Source organism: Lipotes vexillifer, unplaced genomic scaffold (assembly GCF_000442215.2).
Source record: "Lipotes vexillifer unplaced genomic scaffold, Lipotes_vexillifer_v1.1 scaffold91, whole genome shotgun sequence".
In the NCBI taxonomy this organism is placed as follows: Eukaryota; Metazoa; Chordata; class Mammalia; order Artiodactyla; family Lipotidae; genus Lipotes; species Lipotes vexillifer.
Genome location: NW_006777583.1, coordinates 5,289,548 through 5,312,794, shown reverse-complemented (window position 1 = coordinate 5,312,794; position 23,247 = coordinate 5,289,548). Strand labels below are relative to the sequence as shown.

Sequence of the window (23,247 nt, the reverse complement as noted above, 5' to 3'; positions counted from 1 at the left end):
TGGGAAAAAAAAAGTATGACAAAAAAACGATTGAATTGAAACTCAGAGGCAAGAGAAAATGAGCATTATGAGTTAATAAAATAATAAAAGTTACTAGAGCCAGATATATGTACAAGAATAAGAATGATCAATGAAATTGTTGGTAAGAGCAAAGAAAAATACAAAACTAAAACGGTGAATGTACACTATTATCACACACCTAAAAATGAGAAATATACAGATTCCTCAGAAATATTGGTAAGTTATTAAATGAACAAATGAGAGGGACAGAACGATATCTATACTACGGTCCCACTGAGGTATACTAAAAAAATTACACACATACACACACTTGGATATACCCAGAAAAATTCTGGAAAGGCACGAAAATAATTAGAAAAAAAAAAAAGACTTTATTTTTTTAAGAGCAGTTTTAGGTTCACAGCAAAATTAAGAGGAAGGTACAGAAACTTTCCCATACATACAGCCTGGCCTCTGCAGCTTGTCCAGAGTGGTAAATGTTACAACTGATGAACCTACACTGATGATACATCATAATCACCCAAATTCATAGTCTACCTCAAGAGCTCTCTTTTGGTGGTGTACATTCTATGGGTTTGGATAAATATGATATATATCTATCATTATGGTATCACACAGAGTATCCTAAATATCCTCTATGCTCCACCTATTCACCCATCCCCCTCCCTCCCCAAGCCTGACAACCACTAATCTTTTCAGTATATGCATAGTTTTACCTTTTCCAGAATGTCATACAGCTGGAATCACACAGTACATAGCCTTTTCTGATTGGCTTCTTGCACTTAGTAATATGCATTTTAAGGTTCCTCAATGTCTTTTCATAGTTTGATAGTTCATTTAGTTTTAGCACTGGATAAAATTCCATTGACTGAATATAACACAGCTTGTTTATCCATTTACCTACTGAAGGACATCTTGGTTGCTTTAAAGTTTTGGCAACTATGAAAAGAGTTGCTATAAACATCCATGTGCAGGCTTTTGTATAGACATAAGTTTTCAACTCTTTTGGGTACATACCACGGAGCACGATTGCTGAATTGCATGATAAGAGTATGTTTAGTTTTTTAAGGCATCGCCAAACTGTCTTCCAAAGTGACTGTATCATTTTGCATTCACACCAGAAATGAATGAGAATTCCTGTTGCTTCACATCCTTACCAGCATTTGGCGTTGTCAGTATTCTGGATTTTGGCCATTCCAATAGGTATATAATGTGCTGCAAATATTTTTTAATAGATAGTAGTTGCCTAAAGAATGGGATTGGAGGACTGAGGAAGAAAGGAGACTTAGCTTTCTTTCACAGTTTTTGTGTGTTTGTTTGTTTATTTGTTTTGAAAACTTTTAACATGAGCATATATTGCTTTAAAAAAAAAACCTTCCTAAAGAGTAAGAGAGATCATTCAGAGGTACAATATTAAAGGCAATGGCCATGTACCTATTTAAGTTATTTATTTATTCATTTATTTATTTTTATTTATTTATTTTTTTTGCAGTACGCGGGCCTCTCACTGTTGTGGCCTCTCCCTTTGCGGAACACAGGCTCCAGAAGCGCAGGCTCAGTGGCCATGGCTCATGGGCCTAGCCGCTCCGTGGCATGTGGGATCTTCCCAGACCGGGGCACGAACCCGTGTCCCCTGCATTGGCAGGCGGACTCTCAACCACTGCGCCACCAAGGAAGCCCCTGTTTAAGTTGTAGCTCAAAGGTGTTGAATATTTGTTAGTGATAAGAGAAGCATGCCACATTTTACATGTGTTAAACAATAAGTCTTTTTATGTCTCAATGCAGAACCTGAGACTTTGGCTTAAAACTACTGTAACATATAAGATTAAGTGGTCTCTATATTATTTTATTATTATTTACAAAATATTATAATGCACACAGTTGGCATCTAATATTTATTAGATGCCAATACTTTCTTCAAAATCATTTACCTCAATTATCTTAAAATTCAAAAGTTAAAAGAACATGGCATTTTTTGTAGTCTAACTACACCATCAGTAAACCATATTTATTAAATATTTATATACAGTGCTTACAGACAGCAGCATCTTAGTTGAGTAAAGCCTACATAATCATTGGAGAGTAAATGAAGATTAAATCAAACACATTTCACTTTTGACTGTTTTTTTTTTTTTTTGTCACACTGCACAGCATGTGGGATCTTAGTTCTCCGACTAGGGATCGCACCCACCCTCCCTGCATTGGAAGCATGGAGTCAACCACTGGATCACCAGGGAAGTCCTACATTTCACTTTTTAACAGTTACAGGTCAACCAGGCAGAAACAAGAGTCTAAAAACAAAAAAATGAAAGGAAGTCAAATTACATAGAGCCCTTTCTATGGATTGTCACTTGTTTTCAAAGCATAAAGCTATTTTGCTATAATTTATGCTAGAAATGAGGTCCTTTGCACCAAACATCTTTTAATTTGACTACATTAATAACTTACTACAGGGGTGGTCAAGTAAAATACGGCATATACGTTCTACACAATATTTCACTTAAGAATAAAGCTGATACATATATATTGATATGGAAGGATCTAAAGAGAGATGAAGTTAATAAAGCAAGGCATAGAACATTACGTGAAATAAAAACATGCTTTATCACTCACTGAACCAAGAGAACTATGCATATCTTTGGAAACATATAGAAAGAAAGTCTGGAAGCCTACCTAGACAAACTATTAAGAGAAATTACTTCAGGGAAGTGGGGTAGTGGTGAATAGGTATAAGGAAGGGGACAAGGTAAGAAGAACTTTCACGTTTAATCATATAGCCTTCAGTACAATTTGACTTCTTTGTTTCAAGAAATTTAAGTATTATTATTGTAAATTTAAAATAATAAAATATATGAATAACACTGTAATGTTAATGGTGTGTGTCTGTGAGACAGACAAGACACAGACACAGGCAGACAGACACCACACATCTTCCTAAAACAATTACTTGAGGACTGGGGTAAGGACATATTCTTCACATAACCCTGCAAAGTGTTAAGCACTCAATAAATATTTTGTAAAATGTGTTTTGCAAGGAACACCTCCTTCTTCTCTTGAAAAAGAAAACTGAACAGGAGTTTTAAAAGGGGGTGAAGGGGAGGCAAAGCAGAGTTATAAGTCTACTCTAAAGACCGTAATACTGTAAGAAATGATTTTTTTTTATTATTAAGAAAATAGCCGATTTTGATGAAATGACACATTATTTTAAATGTTAGCAAATTTCCATTTATGTACCTGTGGGTCATACTCTTACTAATTTGATAATAAAACGTTAATACATGTATTTTCTAATAAACATTTAAATAATGTACCTAAAGTAATCTACTAATACCTGTATTTATAATTCTAAATGGTCTAAACCTCACTTCACATTTTGATATTTCTTTAAATGTAAGTACAATTGATCATAAAAAACATCATTACTTTACATACCACTGAAAAGGAAAAATGCTGACAATTAAATTATGACAAGCAGCCAGCCCCGCTGCCTCAACCCCGCCAGGGTAGCGGCCAAGCAGAGGGCTGTTGGGGGCGAGGTACGCGTGGGGGCTTCAGATGCCTGCCTCCCACCCACCTGCTGCTGCCAGAGCAGCAGGAGGACAGAGCGACCTACTCCACTGCTCTAGGGACTTTCCTGGTGGTGCAGTGGTTAAGAACCCGCCTGCCAATGCAGGGGACACGGTTCGAGCCCTGGTCTGGAAAGGTCCCACATGCTGCGGAGCAACTAAACCTGTGCACCACAACTACTGAGCCTGCGCTCTAGAGCCCATGAGCCACAACTACTGAGCCCTCGTGCCACAACTACTGAAGCCCACGTACCTAGAGCCCATGCTCTGCAACAAGAGAAGCCACTGCAAGGAGAAGCCCGTGCACCACAACAAAGAGTAGCCCCCACTTGCTGCAACTAGAGAAAGCCTGCGCGCAGCAACGAAGACCCAATGCGGCAAAAGAAAATAAATTTAAAAAATAAAATGTAACTACCAGAAAAAGTAAAAAAAAAATTATGGCAAGCTATAGAATTGTAAATGCATACTGATCTCAAAAATGTTAAAATGTGAAAGAAAATCAGCATTTTAGAATCAACGAAGTATGATATTTTCTTGTCATGCTTTAGCTCTACGGGTATTTATAAATAAAAGCTATAATGAAAAAATTTAAGAAAATGGATGTCTTTGGGTTTTACTGGAGTCACTACCAACATTTAAAAAAAAAAGCTTAGCTTCAGAAATACATCCTCTCAAAATATATTTATCAGAACTTCATTATATCTAAAAATATATTAAATTTTTGTATAATTATTCTCCAACAGGATAGCTGACATATCAAAGTGTTATATAAATCAAAATTTTCACCTGGGGACTTCCCTGGTGGCACAGTGGTTAAGAATCCGCCTGCCAATGCAGGCGACACAGGATAGATCCCTGGTCCAGTAAGATCCCACATGCCACGGAGCAACTAAGCCCTTGCACCACAACTACTGAGCCTGAGCTCTAGAGCCAGTGAGCCACAACTACTGAGCCTGTGTGCTGCAACTACTGAAGCCTGTGCGCCTAGAGCCCGTGCTCCACAACTAAGAGAAGCCACTGCAGTGAGAAGCCCGCACACCACAACGAAGAGCAGCCCCCACTCGCTGCAACTAGAGAAAACCCGCATGCAGCAATGAACACAGCCAAAAAATCAAAACAAAACTTTCACTTGATAATATCATTAACCTGAAGAAAGTGTTTGCTAAGGAAATAATCGGTTCTACAGGTATGTGGATAATACCTTGAGACTGATGCAGTTGAGCAGGTTCTCCTGCTAAAGAGCATAATCCCCACACAAACTTCTCTCTTCTTTAATATTATATCATGAAAGAGAAGTCTAAAGTATGACAATTTTGTAAGTAATTTTGAAAGGAATTAAGAGTATATTTTGTTAGCCATCAAAATTGATAAAATTTTCAAGACAAAATAGAAAGGTTAAGTATATAACATACTTTAACATACTACAATATACTACTAATAATGAGACATTTGATAATTGCTGACCAGTGGAAAGCAACAGTGGTATAGTAATTTAAAGCAACAGGTAAAGGAACTCCCTGGTGGTCCAGTGGTTAGGATGCAGCGCTTCCACTGCAGGGGCACAGGTTTAATCCCTGATCGGGGAACTAAGATCCCACAAGCCGTGCTGTGTGGCCAAACAAAAAACAAAAACAAATAAATAGAGTACTAGGTAAGAGTAATTCTATTTTGTTACACAATGCATTTTATACTCACACTGAATATGAATGTTTCAAATCGGAAAATTCAAAATATTTATGTCTGAAAAACTAGAAAGCTGTTCTACTTGCTATTCTATATTTTGCGTTGATTATACAGAAATCCTTTTTAAAGGCTGCTTATCATAAGGGTCATGGATGCTCATTAAAAGACCTTAGGGGCTTCCCTGGTGGCGCAGTGGTTGAGAGTCCGCCTGCCGATGCAGGGGACATGGGTTCGTGCCCCGGTCCGGGAAGATCCCACATGCCACGGAGCGGCTGGGCCCGTGAGCCATGGCCACTGAGCCTGTGTGTCTGGAGCCTGTGCTCTGCAATGGGAGAGGCCACAACAGTGAGAGGCCCGCGTACCGCAAAAAAAAAAAAAAAAAAAAAAAAAAGACCTTAGAATACTCCTGGCTTATGTGTTATTGTTGACTTGTATTTTAATGCTACAATTTTTGTTTTCATTTTAATCTCATAAGTACTTTAAGAGTCAATGTTCTTTTATCCTTACCCACAAATTTACTTCTTTCTTTGCTCTTCTTCCCTCTTCAACTCACTCCTTATATTTCAGATTTCTTTCCGTGTAAATTGCCCTCTTTAGAATTTCCTTTAGTCCAAAGGCTTGCTGGTTGCAAATTCCCTTGTTATTTCTCAAATAATGTTTTTATTTCACCCATAATCTTGAAAGATGGTTTTGCTAATTTTAGAACTACAGTTGACAGTTACTTTCTTTCAACACAACATCTTCTAACTTCTGTGGTTGCTGTTGAGAAGTCACTTCCCAGTCTGACCACTGCTCTTGTGAAAGTAATGTCTTTTATTTCTGGATGATTTTAAGAGCTCTCTCTCTCTGCTATTCAATTTTACTATCATTAGTCTATGTGTAGATTTCTTTTTATTTATTCTGCTTGTGATTCTTTTATCTGTGGGTTGGCATCTTCCATTAATTCTGGAAAATTCTCAGCCATTAGATACTCAGATATTGAAAATGCCTCGTCCTTTCTTTTTCATTAGATATTTCTTGCTCTATCTTCCCTGACCTGTAAACTATATTTCACATTTTCAGGCTTTATTGTCCTTTTATGCTGCATTATGGAAAATGTATTCTACCTTTCTATTTACTCAGATATGTTTATGTTTAAACCCATCCACTGAAAATTTTAATTTTGACATTTTTCTCTTCTAGAAATTTCATTAATTTCTTTTTCAAATCACCTAAGTTTTTAAAAAGTACTTTTATTTACTGCAATTTTTTTTATCAGGTTTGACTTTCTAACAACTTGCTCAGTAGAAGGGGGGTGCCAAGCATTTGACTAGTGCTGGCAGGTGAGGGTGAAGCCCGGCATGTCTGGCTTTGAATGGCCCAGCCAGGAGCTGGGTTATAGAAAGGAAGGATTAAGCAAATTAAGTAAATGCATCAACAATAATACAAATAATAGGAATGAGAATAATCTCTCACTGTCAGAGAAGCAAAGTGCAGATAGGGAAAAGATGAAGGCTAGAATAAATTCTGTAGTGTTGCAATAGATGCTGGGGTATTAAGAAGAACTCAATGATTTTTAATATATATAAAGATATAGAAATAGGCAGGTGTGTGTGTGTGTGTACATACATCTATTTCCTAGCTTGGTTCACTGAGAACCAGAAGTAATAATCACACCTCTACCAACTAGCATACATGTTGCTAGGACTGTCATTTCTATACATCATCATCCACTAAAAGGAACCTTACAGAGAGAATACTAACATGACGGCTAAGGCAAAAAATATATAAGACGCTCTGCCCATAGAAAAGGTGGAGAAACAATGATCAACCTCATAATTACAAGCACCTCCATCCAGACTATGGTTTCTCCATATCATTTCCCACTTAAAAAAAAAAAAAAATTAGGGCTCCTAGAAGGAATGACTGATAACATATCTACAGCCGGAAATAAATAAAGTGAATCTGGAACATCTAGTTGTACCAGAACACAAAGCAGCTATCAAAGTCCATGGATGGGGAGAGGGGTCATGTCAAAAGAACCCAGAAGACAACGTGAAGGGGTTCCCCCACTGGCCAAAGATAGGGCAATTTGAGCATCAAAAAGAATAATATCCACAGTGGATTAAAACAAATCAATTATGTTAAAATTCGTATGTCACAAGGGTACTAAAAAAGAAATTCAATGACCACTTCTGGTGACTACTAGGGAACCAAATGTTATGGAAACTGGTTAATAAAGGGAAATACTCTAGAATTTATCCTGTCTTTCCTATATAAGCTGTACTTTTTTTTTTTTTTTTGTGGTATGCAGGCCTCTCACTGTTGTGGCCTCTCCCGTTGCGGAGCACAGGCTCCGGACGCGCAGGCTCAGCGGCCATGGCTCACCGGCCCAGATGCTCCACAGCACGTGGGATCCTCCCGGACTGGGGCACGAACCCATGTCCCCTGCATCGGCAGGCGGACTCTCAACCACTGCGCCACCAGGGAAGCCCCAAAGCTGTACCTTTTTAAACCCATCATCTCTGACTTTTAATGGATTGTTTCATTCAATTCACACTTACTATACTGAATAATACATTTATTTTAAATAATTTCCCTTTCTCCCAAAGTTGGTTGTCTTGATCAGATTTTATTTATATTATTTCCCCCTTTTAAATCAGAGATTCTACTGTTTATAATTTTTATTAATGAAAACTATCTCTTTCCTTGTGCTTTTAATCAAACAAATATAACTTTATTCTTATTTGTAAAATATCAAGTCTTTCTACCACTGAGATGCCTTGTTTTCCTACTAAATGCTCTGTTATTCCCTACTCTCCTTTCCCCCAGGTGGATAACAGCTTCAAAATACTTTTATAATACATGCTAAATACTTCATATTCTCTTACCTTTTCCTTCATGTTTTCTATCTCTTAATCTTTCAATTATATGCTTTGAGATTATTTCCTGCATTCATCTTCTATCTGTAATTCAAGCCTCAACTGTGACCATTCTCTTCTTTAAACTCTATAGTTTGAAAACACATTTTTAAGCCCCAGGAAGACCTTTTCGAATTGCATCTCCTTAAGCACTTTTTACCATTTTAAAATTTCAAATGTTCACTGATCTCCTGTAGTAGCTCTTTTTCACGGAGCATATGTTCTGATTGTTCAGCCTGTTCCTCGTCTCTCTGTTGAGATGGCATTCTTTTTTCTCTGTCGGCTCACTGGTACTTAGGTGTGGTTGCTGAGATACTCTTAATGGTTAGATTTCTTCAGGTGGTGAAAGGAAAAGGAGACTCTCACTCTGTGTCCTGTGGTTTAAGGATAGGCTATCAAACTCCTTAAGAGGGACGGGGCTAGAGGAAACCTCTCCACTCTAACTCTTAATTCTTCATTCTCCTGGCCTGGAGGGTAGGAAAGACACTGAGGCCTCTAATCATATCTCCCTTACCCTGATCTTTTGGGGGATGGGGGGAATGCAGGGAGGAGTAGACAGAGCACTTTTATAGCTGTCAATACATGTCATACATGCTCCAAACCAAGCTCTTTATAAATCTTTAGCTCTTTCATCTTTGCCCTGGGATTTGATGCTGTGCTGCAATAGTGGTGACAACCTGGGGCTGCCCAATTAAAGCCACAGTGTTCAGGAAATGGGCAGGTAACACAGTTGCGCAAATAAGCAGACCTTCCCAGCAAACCCACAGTGGCCATGCAGTATAAGTAAGAAATAAACCAAGTTACTCATATTTTAGGTGTTATTACCACAGCATAACTTAGCTGTAATAGAGTCTGACTCCATTTTTGATGCCTGCCTGCTGACAGCTTTCAAGTCCCACTGTTCTCCCTTCCTCTTCTGTCCACATGTGGGCAAGTTGATAAGAAAGTCCAGGTGCTCCTTCCTTTGCACTGGTGGGAAATTTAAATTACACAAGACCTGGCCTGCATGTGGAAACCCTCAACCCAGCCCTACCCCCTAACCACATAAAACCCCAGGATAGTTGCCGTTCCTTGTTTTCCTCCCAAAAGCTTATTATGTGAACGATAAACCTTTTCAGATCAGATCCTCTTGGTGTACATGTGGTATCTTCAGTCTCTACATCCAAATCAATTTTGGGCAGGGGGTGCTGTTCCACTACTTCAGGGAGACTACAAATATTAGCTTATGTGACTAATACACAAATTAGTACTTGAAGGTTTGTAATGAGAAACTGATGACAATCACAATAAAGGAAAAGACACTGACTTAGGGGTTGGGCAGTAGGCCACATGGAAACTATTATATTGGAGGCTAGAAAGTTAGTGATCCATGCTTGTAGTGGCAAAACATTTGGCAAAACTATCATGTGTGATAGTTTGAAAAGCAGATAAATTTACCCATGAAAACTCTTTTCTCTCTGACATAAAAACTGATGATTTTCCAGATACTGGCAGCTTTGTCACCATGGATTCCAGACTGACAGCATGTGGGACATGATAAACATACTGTGTGAATTAGAAATACTCTGATATTGTTACTGCAGCATAAACTAGCCCATCCTGACTGATAACAAACGGGGTATTCTTTACAACTTCCTCCTTCCCTCTATCCAAGTGTAGTATAACAGCACACAGAGGATGGTGTACAAAACTCTATATTTCCTCCTAGGAAGAAATGAGTTGAGCTATTCAGGAGATCTCTGACTGTTGGAAGGTCCAGGCTGCTTGAAAGTTGAAAACAAGCCTACTTTCATAGAAGGGCTGAAAACAAGACTAGCATTGTTTGAGACAGAGAGTACAGGGACAGGAAATGTCTATTTTAATGGTCTCTAACTCTTGTTATACTGAAGCTTTTTTCTCATTGCATTGAAAAAAAATTAAAACAAGAGTTTAGGCCAGCTAATTTTGGCAGGTTTCAAAACAGTGATACACTGTTGTGTGAAATGAACAGGCTATACAGACTACATATGTGATCCTATTTTTGATTTTTTTAAAGACATATTTGTTTCAGTACTCATTTGTACAAAGAAGTCTAGAAATACACATACTCTAAAATGTTAACACTAGTGTTAATTTAAAAAAGGAGGCAATTAGACTGAGGAGGCTCTAATACATAAGCAAAGCACAACCCCAGCCTAAAGTGCCTCAAGGTTAAGAAATCAACACCTAAGAGCAACCAATCACAAACAGCCAACTTGGCTTTCCCAAATAATACAGGTGCTTAAGCAATAGCCAATCAGATAATTCCCTTGCTTTGCTTCTGCCTCTTCTCTATAAACGTCTTTCCCCTAGCTCCTGTCAGCGGAGTATTCCTAACCAGTTCCGGTTTGGTGCTGACCAGTTTGAATCAATTTTTACTCAAATAAACTTAAAATTTTTAGTGTGCCTCAGTTTATCTTTTAATACTAGGCAATCTCTGAAATTGAGATAGCGTCTATTTATTCTCCTCTTATTTATATTTTCTGATTTTTCTAAAATGAACATATATTAACATAAATAGAAGTTTTAAAAACACTGTGTATTATGTATGGAAGTTGTATATATGTAGAGCTTAATTTTCCTATTAAGGAAAACTTTTATTCTCCGCTACAAATGTGACAACTTTACTCTTGCTACAATATTTTACCATAGAATCTTCAATTTTCTCAAAAAATTGCTAGATGCAACATATAAGTTAGTGATCTTTGAGCAGTCATTTTCAAAATAGAATTTTAAACATTTTAACCATGAACCAAAACATACTTTAGAATATTGTGAACCTTAATGCCTAAAAATAACAGAAGTCTTTGTAAGTGTGAATAGCATAAGACAGATAATAGAGAAAAGCAGTAGAAAACTAAAATAATTCTCTTAAAAATATCAAGTTTAAGTTCTATCCAAAATGAGTCAATATATGAAATTAAATCATTTAGTAAATGAGAAATATGATCTAAAGGACCAGCTAACAGTAAATGTATTCTTTTGATGTTCACAAATATTATAATGCATTCCTTGTGCTGTATCTTGATTGTGGAAATGGTTACATAACTAAATGTACTTGCCAAAACTTAGTCAAATGTATGCTTAAAGCTACTGAATTTTCATGTGTGTAAATTACACTTCAATAAAGCTGATTTTTAAAAATCACATTTTTTTGCTAAAATTTTCAGATTTCCAGACAATTTTATTCAATGGCTTAACCATTCAAAATAGTCTGTTACATTATATGAACTTATAGAGAAAAAAAAAATCTATATATAGCAAAAGTGGAATCTCTTCCTCGTAAATTTCCTATCCCCAATACCCAGTAATACTGGCTAGAGAATTTCAGTCATTCTTCCTTTCTCTCACCTCCTTTCAATAGGCCATCAAGTCCTATCAATTATATACTTTCTTTCATCCCTACTCTACTGCCTTAGTTCATTTCTTTCTGGGCTACTGCAATAGACTTCTAATTGATTTCCTTGACTTTAATCTCCCACCTACCAATCCAACATCCTTAACACAGAAAACAAAAATTATCTTGCCCCCGCAAAAAATGAACAAACAAAGCAACAATAATGTTAATAGAAACTTGTTTTAAAAAACTAAATTGCTTCAGAACAAAGCCCAAAATCCATGTCACTAAAGGTACTTTAAAGTCTCATGATCAATATCAAATCCTCCCCTCACAAAAAGTATGTATTTTATTATCTCTGCCTGTAGAGTCATCCTCTCCTTTTCTGTCTGTGAAATATCTACTAATCCCTAAAAAAATCCAGTTTAAATATAATTTCCTCCATTCTCATTGTCCTCCTCTAGATGTGAATTCCTCTAGGCCAGGGTCTGAAACTTCTTCACTAAGCACAGTGTCTGGCTCACAGTAAATATACTTATGAATTGAATAAAGGAATAAAAACAGTATTATTCACTAAATCTATTTTTACTCTGACAAATTAACATTTTTTTCTAACATAAAAAGCTTAGAAAATTTGATAATGTAGAAACTGTACCTTGTCTACATGGAAAATTAAATCCAGTTCACAGACGTTTTCAAAACACTTGTCTAATGTTTCCACAAATACCTAAAGAAAAGAAAAAAGGTTAAAAGCTTTTGAGAACTGAATAAGTTCATTCAAATCTATTACCTATAAGCCAGACAATTCTTAATTCTGAATGAAAAATTCTAACTCTATTATCACATTTCTCTTTTTTAAATTAAAAACTGTATTAAGTGCAAAAGGAATAATTATGGCCTGTACATCTAAACTATTTTTCAATACATTAATAAATGAAATACAATAAACAATTAAACTTCACTGAAAATTACAAGACCTAAAAATTGTTAGCACCATTACTTACAAAAATTCTGAAAAATACTCAAATCAGGCTCCCTATCTTCATATGAGGAAAAAAGAAAGCTTGTCATAAGTATCTATCAAGCTAGATGGGCACAGTCCAAGTCTCAACCACATCTAATATAGCCAATAATTTTTAATTAGCAAATCAGTATAAAAGATCACTAAAAATTAAACTTATGGAAAGAGCACAGACTCTGGAATCAGACTTACCTGGACTCAAACTCTGGTTTAAATACCTTGTACAACCTTGTGTGGGAAAGGGTTAACTCAGTAAGCCTGGGTTGTTCAACCCCTATACGTTCCCCAAAATGGCCTGTTTTCAGACTAGCCTTTGGCTAGTTCCTGGGAACTGAGCTCTGAGCCCTTGGAAAGTTCTGTCTGATAAGAGTGTTTCTGCATGCTTGAGGCCCTGGGCCACACTGTACCAGTGTGAGCAGACAGTTTATGCTAACAGTGTGATTTACAATGAACATATTTTTTCTCCGAGGTTCTGGAGTTTAAGTAACCAAGGTCAGTCATGGAGGTGTCACATGCCTATGTGACTGACCCCCAATAAAAATCCTGGAAACCCAGGCTAGGGTGAGTTGCCTAGTTTGAAACACTTTGCACATGTCATCACTTCTGGGGGAATTAAGCACATCTTGTGTGACTCCAGTAGAAAGGGACAACACCTGGAAGCTTGCACCTGGTTTCCTCCATACTTCCCTTCATGTGCCTTTGATGGTTTTACTCTGTATACTTTCACTGTAATAAACCCTAACCATAAACATAGCAACTTCTGAGTCCTGTGATTCCTAGCAAATCACTGAGATGGTCTTGGGGACCTCTGATACAAACTTTCAAAAATTAATCTCTTAGGGCTTCCCTGGTGGTGCAGTGGTTGAGAGTCCGCCTGCCGATGCAGGGGACACGGGTTCGTGCCCCGGTCCGGGAGGATCCCACATGCCGCGGAGCGGCTGGGCCCGTGGGCCACGGCCTCTGAGCCTGTGCGTCCGGAGCCTGTGCTCCGCAACGGGAGAGGCCACGACGGTGAGAGGCCCACGTAGCGTAAAAAAAAAAAATTAAACTCTTAAATTCCACTTTGCATAGTAGTCACTATTCTATCACTATTTCTGTATCCACTACCCTTCTCAGTGGTAATTTTCACAGATAGAATGACCACAAGTTTATCATTCGAACTGGGGGGTATTAAAAGAGAGCATCTATTAATTATTATATTATAATAACAGTATTCAATGTTATTGTACTATAATAATAACCTGGAACAACAGATGTAAACCAGGGCTGTTCCAAGCAAACTGAAATGTATGGTCACTGTATTCATAGGTGATCCTACCGGACAGAGTAAAATCTAAACAACAGGCTTCTTGCTATAACTACTCCAATCTGAGGCCAATTTACACAGATCCACAATCCAAGGCTCCTTCCTGGCATCAATGTAGATGAATAAGACAGGTGAAACAATGTATTTAACTATATGACCATGATCAACATTGTCTTAGACCAAGGGTTGGTAAACTTTCTCTGCAAAGGGCTAGAGAGTAAAGATTTTAATTTTAGGCTTTGTGGGCCATACAGTATAGCACAAAAGCAGCCACAGACAATACATAAACAAATGAGCATTGCTCTATTCCAATAAAACTTTATTTACAAAAACAGGGTAGCAGGCTGAATTTGACCTGCAGGATGTAATTTGTTGATCCTTGACTTAGACCAGGAGAAATAAAAGGTCAGTAGTAACCAAGAATATACAGTTTTTTGTGTGTGTGTGGTACGCGGGCCTCTCACTGCTGTGGCCTCTCCCGCCACGGAGCACAGGCTCTGGATGCGCAGGCTCAGTGGCCATGGCTCACGGGTGCAGCTGCTCTGCGGCATGTGGGATCTTCCCGGACCGGGACACGAACCCGTGTCCCCTGCATCGGCAGGTGGACTCTCAACCACTGCGCCACCAGGGAAGCCCAAGAATATACAGTTTTATACATAGTTTCATTTATGAGAAGGCAAGTTATTAAGATGACCAAGTGTGGGGCATACAAAGGTCATCCTCAAGTGAGTGCCTAGTTTGTTTCAATTGTGTGGTAAGTAGAAAATATATATTGTTGAGTACCTATCCAAACTCCCAACTTTATCTATTTCTCCTCAAGGTCTTGGTGACATGGTCCATGAAATGACTTTATTCATTCTATTTCTAATTCTGACTCACTTTTCTTCTTATAACACATTCTTGTTATGAGGATAGAATGGGATAATGCTGCTTGAACAAATAAGCATTTAACAAATACTGACTTCTTGAGGAGTCCAAAAGAGAAAACTTTCCCATTGAGAAAGATGAATTTATTTTTGACACAGTATCTCTAACATGGAAGTGGTCTGAATACATTTATAAACTCATAGTTAAATAAGTTACAGGAAATAAAACCATTTAAGTTCTTTCAGTAAATTTTTACTGAAGTATAACATATGTATAGAAAAGTAAACAACACTGTTCGTAGGAATGTAAATTGGCACAGCCACTGTGTAAAACAGTATGGAGGTTCCTCAAAAAACTAAAAACAGAACTACCATATCATCCAGCAATTCCACTCCTGGGTATACAGCTGAAGAAAAAAAACCCACTAACTTGAAAAGATGCATGTACCCCAATGTTCATAGCAGCATTATTTACAACTGCCAAGATATGGAAGCAACCTCAGTGTCCAACAACAGATGAATGGATAAAGGCGTGGTACATACACACACACACACACACACACACACACACACACACAGAGAAGAATACTACTCAACCATGAAAAAGAATGAAATTTTGCCAGTTCCAACAACATGGAGGATATTATGCATAGAGAAATAAGTCAGAGAGAAAGACAAACACTGTCTGTTATCACCTTCATGTGGAATCTAAAAAATAAAACAAACGAATGAATATAACAAAACAGAAACAGACTCACAGATATAGATAACAAACCAGTGGTTACCAGTGGGAAGAGGGAAGGGGGAGGGGAAAGATAGGAGTAGGGGATTAAGAGGTACAAACAACTGTATAAAATTAATAAGCTACAAGGATATATTATACAGCACAGGGAATATAGCCAATATTTTATAATAGCCAATATTTTATAATAACTTTAATTGGAGTATAGTCTATAAAAATTGTGAATCACTATGTTGTACACCTGAAACCAATGTAATATTGTAAGCCAAGTATACCTCCATAATAAAAAAAAGTACACAAATCATAACAATGTACAACCTGATGAATTTTCACAAAGTAAGTATACCTGTGTAACCAGCACTTAATATTCAGGTGTTATACTATTATCAGCACCGTAGAAGCCCGCTCATACTCCATTAGGCAACTATCAACATCAAGGGTAACTACCCTTTCTAACATTAAAGATATATTCTGTGTATTTCTGAACTAATATTGACCCTTGAACAATCTGGGCTTGAGCTGTGTGGGTCCAATGCTGCGCTCATGCTTAGAAACAAGTTTTTTTCAATAAATATAGTACTATACTACCCATGGTTGGCTGAATACAGGGATGCGGAACCCACAGATACAGAAGGCCAACTGTAAGGGACTTGGGCATCCACGGATTCTGGTCATAGCAGGTCCTGTAACCAATTCCCAGCAGATACCAACTACCATACCAAGGAACAACCATGTATTTAAATGGAATCATACAGTATGGAACCATATGAGTGGCTTCTTCTATTCATTGATTTATTTGTTAAGATTTATTTATTTTGTTACATAATATTAGTATTACAGTTCATTCATTCTTGTTGTTATACAGTGTGCTATTGCAGAAATATACCACAATGTATTTATCTATTCCACGGTTGACAGAAATTCGGGTCCGGCATGGGGCCATTACAATTAGTACTGATACTAATTCTTATATAAGTCTTTTAGTGAACATACATACAAATATCTATTGAATGTATACCTAGAGTAGAATCACTGGGCCATGGAGCAGATAGGTTTTCAAAGTGATTTTCAATAGATTTTCAAAGCAATTATGAAAATTTACGATCCAGGGAGTTCCTTGGCATTTCAGCGGTTAAGACTCCACGCTTCCAATGCAGGGGGTGCGGGTTTGATCCCTCTCAGGGAACTAAGATCCCACAAGCTGTGTGGCACAGCCATTAAAAAAAAAAAAATTTACAATCCAAATCATAGTATATGGGAGTTCCCATAGTGCCACATCCTTGTCAGCCCTGTATGTTGTCAATCTTTTAGTTTTCGTCCTTCTTATGGGTGTGTGGTGGTCTGGCATTGTGATATTCATTTGTATTTCCCTGAAGCCTAAAGAGATGGACCATCATTTCATATTTACCATTTTGATATCCTTTTTCATGATGTCTATTCAAGACTTCTGCTCATTTTTCTGTTCAAGTCTTCTGCTCATTACCTGTCTTTTTCTTATTGATGTATAGAAATTCTTTACATAGCCTAGGTACAGTCCTGTCATACACACATATTACAGATATCTTTTCCTACTCTGACTTGCCTTTTCATTCTCCTAATAACGTTCTCGGAAGAACAGAAGCTTTAAATTTCAATACAGTCCAACTTATCAGCTTTTTTCCTTTATGGTTAATCTATTTTTTGGTCCAATTTAAGAAATTTTTGCCTACAGCAAGGTCAGGAAGATATTCTCCCAGAAGAAAACAAAAGCTTCATGGTTTTATTTTTGATGTTTGGACCAAATCTATCTGGAATTAATTTTCGTATGTGGTGTGAGGTGGTCTTTCTTAATTTAAAATCATTATTAAACTTACTATTCAGAATAAAGTTTCCAGTATGGCTTTATTTTTTCATGTTTACTTTTTCCAGATCCACTGGTTTGATTACCCATATACTGTAGCCATTCTTTCTTAACCATCAGAAGATGACTATCTTGGTGAAAATGCTGTCTGAATAGTTTCCCTTCACTTATGTATTACTTATGAAGGATCAGTGGAACCCACTGAACATAGACTATATCTGACAAAGAGAGAAAAAAATTTCTTGGTAGCATTGAATGTGCCACTGGTGAACTATAGTGTGCAAAAAATATGAGCTGTCTATAGAGGCAGTATAGCAAAGTAGTGAGAAAACCACAAAGACCTGGCTTCAAATTCCTCCTTAGCTACTACCTAGCTATGTGAGCCTAACCGTCACTTAACTCCTCCAAATATCAGAACTATAAAATAGTTATACAACTATCTATCTTTCTAGATTATCTTAAAGATTTAGTTAAATAATTTAGATAAAGTGCTGAACACTGCCCAAAACACATCAACTAAACAAAAGCCAGTACTATTTATCTGGCTGTTCAAAACATATGATTACAAAATTAAAATAGAAAGAGAAAATTCTAATTCTACTAATAAACACTGATATAAAAGCAAGGTAACTACATACTGTGGCGTCCAGGTTTTTGGGATTTGCTTACTAACTTAGAAAGAAAAAAGGTTGTCAATATTTAAAACAGAACAATACCAAGTATGAAAAATGTAAATACTTTTTTAAAAAGTGCCCTGCAGCAAAATATCATTACAACTACATGTTCTTAACTTAAGGAAAGAATTCTTAAGATTTAAGGCATTCAAATGCTAAGTTTGGATGAAAACTTAAAAACCCACTTCAAAAAACTCTCCATTAATTTTCTTTTGAGTTAGCAAGAATTACTTAACGTAATTAGAATCTAGAGCCCCAAGGTAGATATACACTGCTGATTCGTTACATGGACAAGGTCAATACAAAACTAATAATCTACAAACTGAAGTTAAGAAATTAAGAAAAACAAATTAATGGGCCTTGGGGGTTGTAGCCAGGGCAACCAAAAAATAATAAAACTGCTGTTGCATTATATTCACAAAGAGAAAGATAAAAAAGACTAAAAAACTAGAAGGAACATGGTACATGGCACCCTCTTGTGTTTTATTTTTAAATGATAAAAGTTTAAAGTCAATTTCAATATAACTGTTATCTACAAAGTAGCTACTCATTAATCTCTGGCCTTGGGAATTCAAAGGCTGGTGGAAGAAAAATTACTGTTAATTTATTAAGAATAATATTTTAAGTTTTCCTTCATTTTAATAATTACATAATTTTCCAAAAATAAATATAAAAGATAGAGATATTCAGAAAAATGTCACATCCACATATAAACAGAGTCTCCCTTCCCTGTGCCCTTCTATCAACAAAACTTCCTTGTGTTTCCTTTATCTTTAATTACAAATCTATATGCCTGGATCACAAAGGGTAACAGAAATCTATTCCAAAGCAGCTTAGTACTTAAGAGTACTTAGTACTCTACTAAAATTCCAGCTTAGCCTCTGACTATGAAATCTAGGGCAAGTTACTTAATTCTAAGCCTCATTTGGGTATAATAATAGTGCCTATGCCATAGAGTTGTTTTAGTGATTAAATAATAAATATAAATGGCTTAGAACAGTATCTCACCAAAAAAAGTACTCAATATATTTTAGCTAGTATTATAATACTATACACAGATGCAAAAATAAAGTAAATGCACTAGATAAAATAAATGCCACAAAAATATCTTTAAGCAGTATCACTTCTTTGGCAGACTCTCCTTTAGAGTTTCTAGGGGAAAAAAAATTTTTTTTCTACGTTTGGGGAACTCTGTTAAATTTCAGGAGGAATTGCTCTTACTGTTTCTAATCTATAATATTAAATAAAATATGTAAATGTTAAACTGACATGTTGTAAGACAGGAAAAGTCTTAAGCCCAAGAATAGAAGGCATAAATTTAGGAATATGCCAAGAGATCTAAAAAAAAATTTTTTCAGTCAGCAGCAAGATGTTCTAGAGAGATACTGGCTTAGCTTAAGTAAGGAATCAAAAAATACCACTAAAAATGTACCAAGAAAGCTAGGGAACACAGACTGAACTTAAAATCAGATTAATTAGCTTTGAAGAACAACTATGAATACAGCACTGTTGCATATAATATTCAGAATCTTTAATGTATGGTGTTTAAGGTGTGTAAGTAGCACTCGGGCTAGCCTATGACTGGATTCTGAACTGGATTTCCACTAAACCTGACCTGGACACTAATGTGCCAATGAGGACGGATATTTTTCTAAGAGTAAAAATAGAGACATTTATTTTGCATTTATTATGTACCAGTTAATTTAGACATATTAAACTCTTGACTTCAATATGAAAAAATTAAGAGTTGATGAAAGGACTGTCTTCTATATTGATGTCATAATGATTCTTTAAGAGTTCTTAAAGAACTCAATGATTCATATTGTGTGATTTATTTCTTTCTATTTTTTTAAATAAAATTTTTTAAAAACTTTAAAAGCTAACAATGATAATAGCACTTATTGAGTATATACTATTATGGCACTGCTATTGTTCCAAGTGCTTTAAATAGATTATTTTATTTAATCCTTCACAGTAATCCCATAAGGCAGATACTTTTTATCAACCATCTGCAGAAGAGTAATTTAAAGTACAAAGTTAACTAACTACTAGCACAGTTAGGTAGGAGAGTCCTCACTAAAATCCAGAAAGTCTCATGGCAGAACCCACACTCTTATTCACTAGAGATACTCCCTCCAACAGCAACAAAAATCATCTTTTATTTTTAATGTAGTAAGATGTTATTATTCAGAAAATTTAGAAAATACATAAAAGCGTAAAGCAAAAATTTTAACTGTCCATACTTTTATCACCCAAATTAACAACAGTATTGTGCAAAGACTTCTTGTACTATAGGAAATGTAATTACATTGTAGTCTCTCCATTAAAGTGACTTAATATGATTTGTATGTTGGATTTAGACATCTAAGGAAGAAGTAGGGTTTTGAATTTGTAAGGCTAATATATCAAATATTAATTTAGAAAATGAAAGTAGCCTCTGAATTATTTCTTTTGGTGCACAGAAGCTACTCCAAGAACATTTAAAAAACTCATATTGACATCAATTGTTAGAACTCCATTTAAACTTCCAAGCAAAAGTTGATTTTTTTAATGGTATTTGGCCTTGAAAGATATTCTCTTGTGTATAACTGAATATGGTACAATTGGTATCTTGAACAGACTTAAAACAAAATAAAATGAATAAAAATCTTAGCTTTTCCTTACAGAATATCAACTAATAAGTATAGAAATCATGATGGAAAAATCACTATTTGGCAAACATCACAATAATTCTTTCAGGCAGGAATCATCAACAGATGCTAAAAGTAATGACCAAATTATGATTAGAAAAAGGATATTTATATACTCAAAATTATTCCCCATAGGATACTTCTAAGCACAAAGGGAAAATGGAAGTTTAAGTAGGTAAACCTGGCAGGCACCTCATTAACCAAGGAATCAGAATAAATATCACAAGTAATGGGATAAAATGATATCATGTATCTCCTGAATATGATGCACTGAGAAGGACATAACATCACTTGTGATATTCGAAAATACATAATCCGAATTTAATCATTAAGAAACATCAAATCCAAACTGAGGAATACTCTACAAAATAGCTGGCTACGGGCTTCCCTGGTGGCACAGTGGTTGAGAGTCCGCCTGCCAAAGCAGGGAACACGGGGTCGTGCCCCGGTCCGGGAGGACCCCACATGCCACAGAGCGGCTGGGTCTGTGACACATGGCCGCTGAGCCTGCGCATCTGGAGCCTGTGCTCCACAACGGGAGAGGCCACAGCAGTGAGAGGCCCGCGTACTGCAAAACAAATTAAAAAATAACTGTCTAGTACTCTTCAAAGGATCAAGGTAAGAAAGACATGAATGGAAGACAGATGAAGAACTATAACCGAGTAAAGGAGACTTAGGAGATAAGAAAACTAACACTCTGTGTAACCTGAATTGAACTCTAAACAAGAAAAATTACATTAATGGGACAACTGGCAAATTTTAAATAAGATCTGCAGATTAGATAATAGTATTCTATCAATGTAAATTTCCTGATTTTAATTACCTACTTGAGGTTATGGAAGATGTTAAATTTGAGGAATCTGGATGAAGATACAGTATGCAAAAATTCTTTGCATTATATTTGCCACTTTTCTAAGTCTGAAATAATTTCAACGTGAAAAGTTTTTTTTTTTAATTTTTAAAGAAAAAAATTTTTGAAAAACCAAGCTCAAAAGGAACTCTTCTTCTCTATATCCAATCCCTCCCTGAAACCTACTATTCTACACTGAGAAATAAGGAATTCACCGTAAACCAAAGAAAAATACCAACATAACCTGAGTTTTTCACTCTCTCAAACCTACTTTGAAGGGGAAAAAAATAAATTTTAAGTTACTTCTAGCTCCAAAATTCTGACTTTAAGTACTTGAGTTCCAAAATACTTTCTTCACCACTATAAAGTAAGTAATAACAATGTGTCTGCTATCTTCTAGGCCCTGTGCTGACTGCTTTATATACATTAGCTCCAATTCTTATAACAATGCTGGCAAGGTAGGTATGAATATCAACATTTACAGACAAGAAAATTGGGGATGAATAAGACTAAGTAATTTGCTCAAAGATATAGAACTGTTAGATGACACAGCCAATATTTAAACCCATACCACCTAACTCCAAACATAATAATGCCTCCCAAGAGGACTGCGGAGAGGTCAACAAAACATGTAAATTAGAATGGTAAGTATCATCAAATTGTTACCTGGGCTTATCATTAAGAAGAAGCAATGTAAATAACGGAAAAGTGAATTATTACATTTCCAATGACTGTAAATCAGACTTTTCAACAATGAAAATAAGATAGGAAAAGGATTTTAAGAGTGCTGAATCCCTGGTGGTGCAATGGTTAAGAATCCGCCTGCCAATGCAGGGGACATGGGTTCGAGCCCTTGTCCAGGAAGATCCCACATGCTGCAGAGCAACTAAGCCCGTGCACCACAACTACTGAGCCTGCACTCTAGACCCCAGGAGCCACAACTACTGAGCCCGTGTGCCACAACTACTGAAGCCTGCGTGCCTAGAGCTCGTGCTCCGCAACAAGAGAAGCCACCGCAACGAGAAGACCACGCACCGCAACGAAGAGTAGCCTCTGCTAGCCGCAACTAGAGAAAGCCCACACGCAATGAAGACCCAATACAACCAAAAATAAATAAATAAATAAAATATATTTTAAAAAAAAGAATGCTGAATCACTCTAACAGTGTCCAATTCAAATTGTTTATAGAACTATTTTTTGGTTTCTTACATATGTAAGAAACAAATCTTATTAAAAACCGAAGTTTTTAATACTCTGGTAACACAGTATGGTGTAATAAACACCATAGAATTTTCCTAAAATGATCCTGGGCATTCACTCTGGATTGCCTGGAAAATAAACAAATTGAGCCAGGGCTCTCTCTTTCTCCAGCAGGAGGAACTGCACCAGAACTCATCTCTCCATGGGACCAGGGGTTTATCCCACTCAATCCTCCAATAGGTGAGCTGCAACTTCCCACAGTTCTCAAGAGCTGGTCAGTGAGTTTTCCCCGGCAACTCTTAAAGACACGTGGCACCTAAACGTGTATAGCTCAAAGCTTAAGTAATGTATATGCCACCCTACTGACAAGGATGCTTTCAATGAGCCTACCCTTGTAATAAAAGAAAACAATGATGTGGAGTGGGAGGGGTGAGGCCTCTATTGGTAAATTATTCTATGTTTAGTAGTATCTACATCAGCGCAGCTTCCTATGAGATAGTGGGAAGATCAGGGGATCTTTCTTTTTTTTTTTT

General features: G+C 36.6%; 1 protein-coding gene across 1 annotated transcript in view; it reads right to left on the bottom strand.

The window, feature by feature from the left end:
- The window catches only part of AP3S1 (adaptor related protein complex 3 subunit sigma 1), a 71,578-nt gene that overhangs the window by 13,649 nt on the left and 34,682 nt on the right, over positions 1-23,247 (bottom strand). Inside the window, exon 4 of the mRNA XM_007451217.1 lies at positions 12,181-12,252. Coding sequence (XP_007451279.1) covers positions 12,181-12,252 — 72 coding nt within the window. The remainder of the gene's footprint in view (positions 1-12,180; positions 12,253-23,247) is intronic.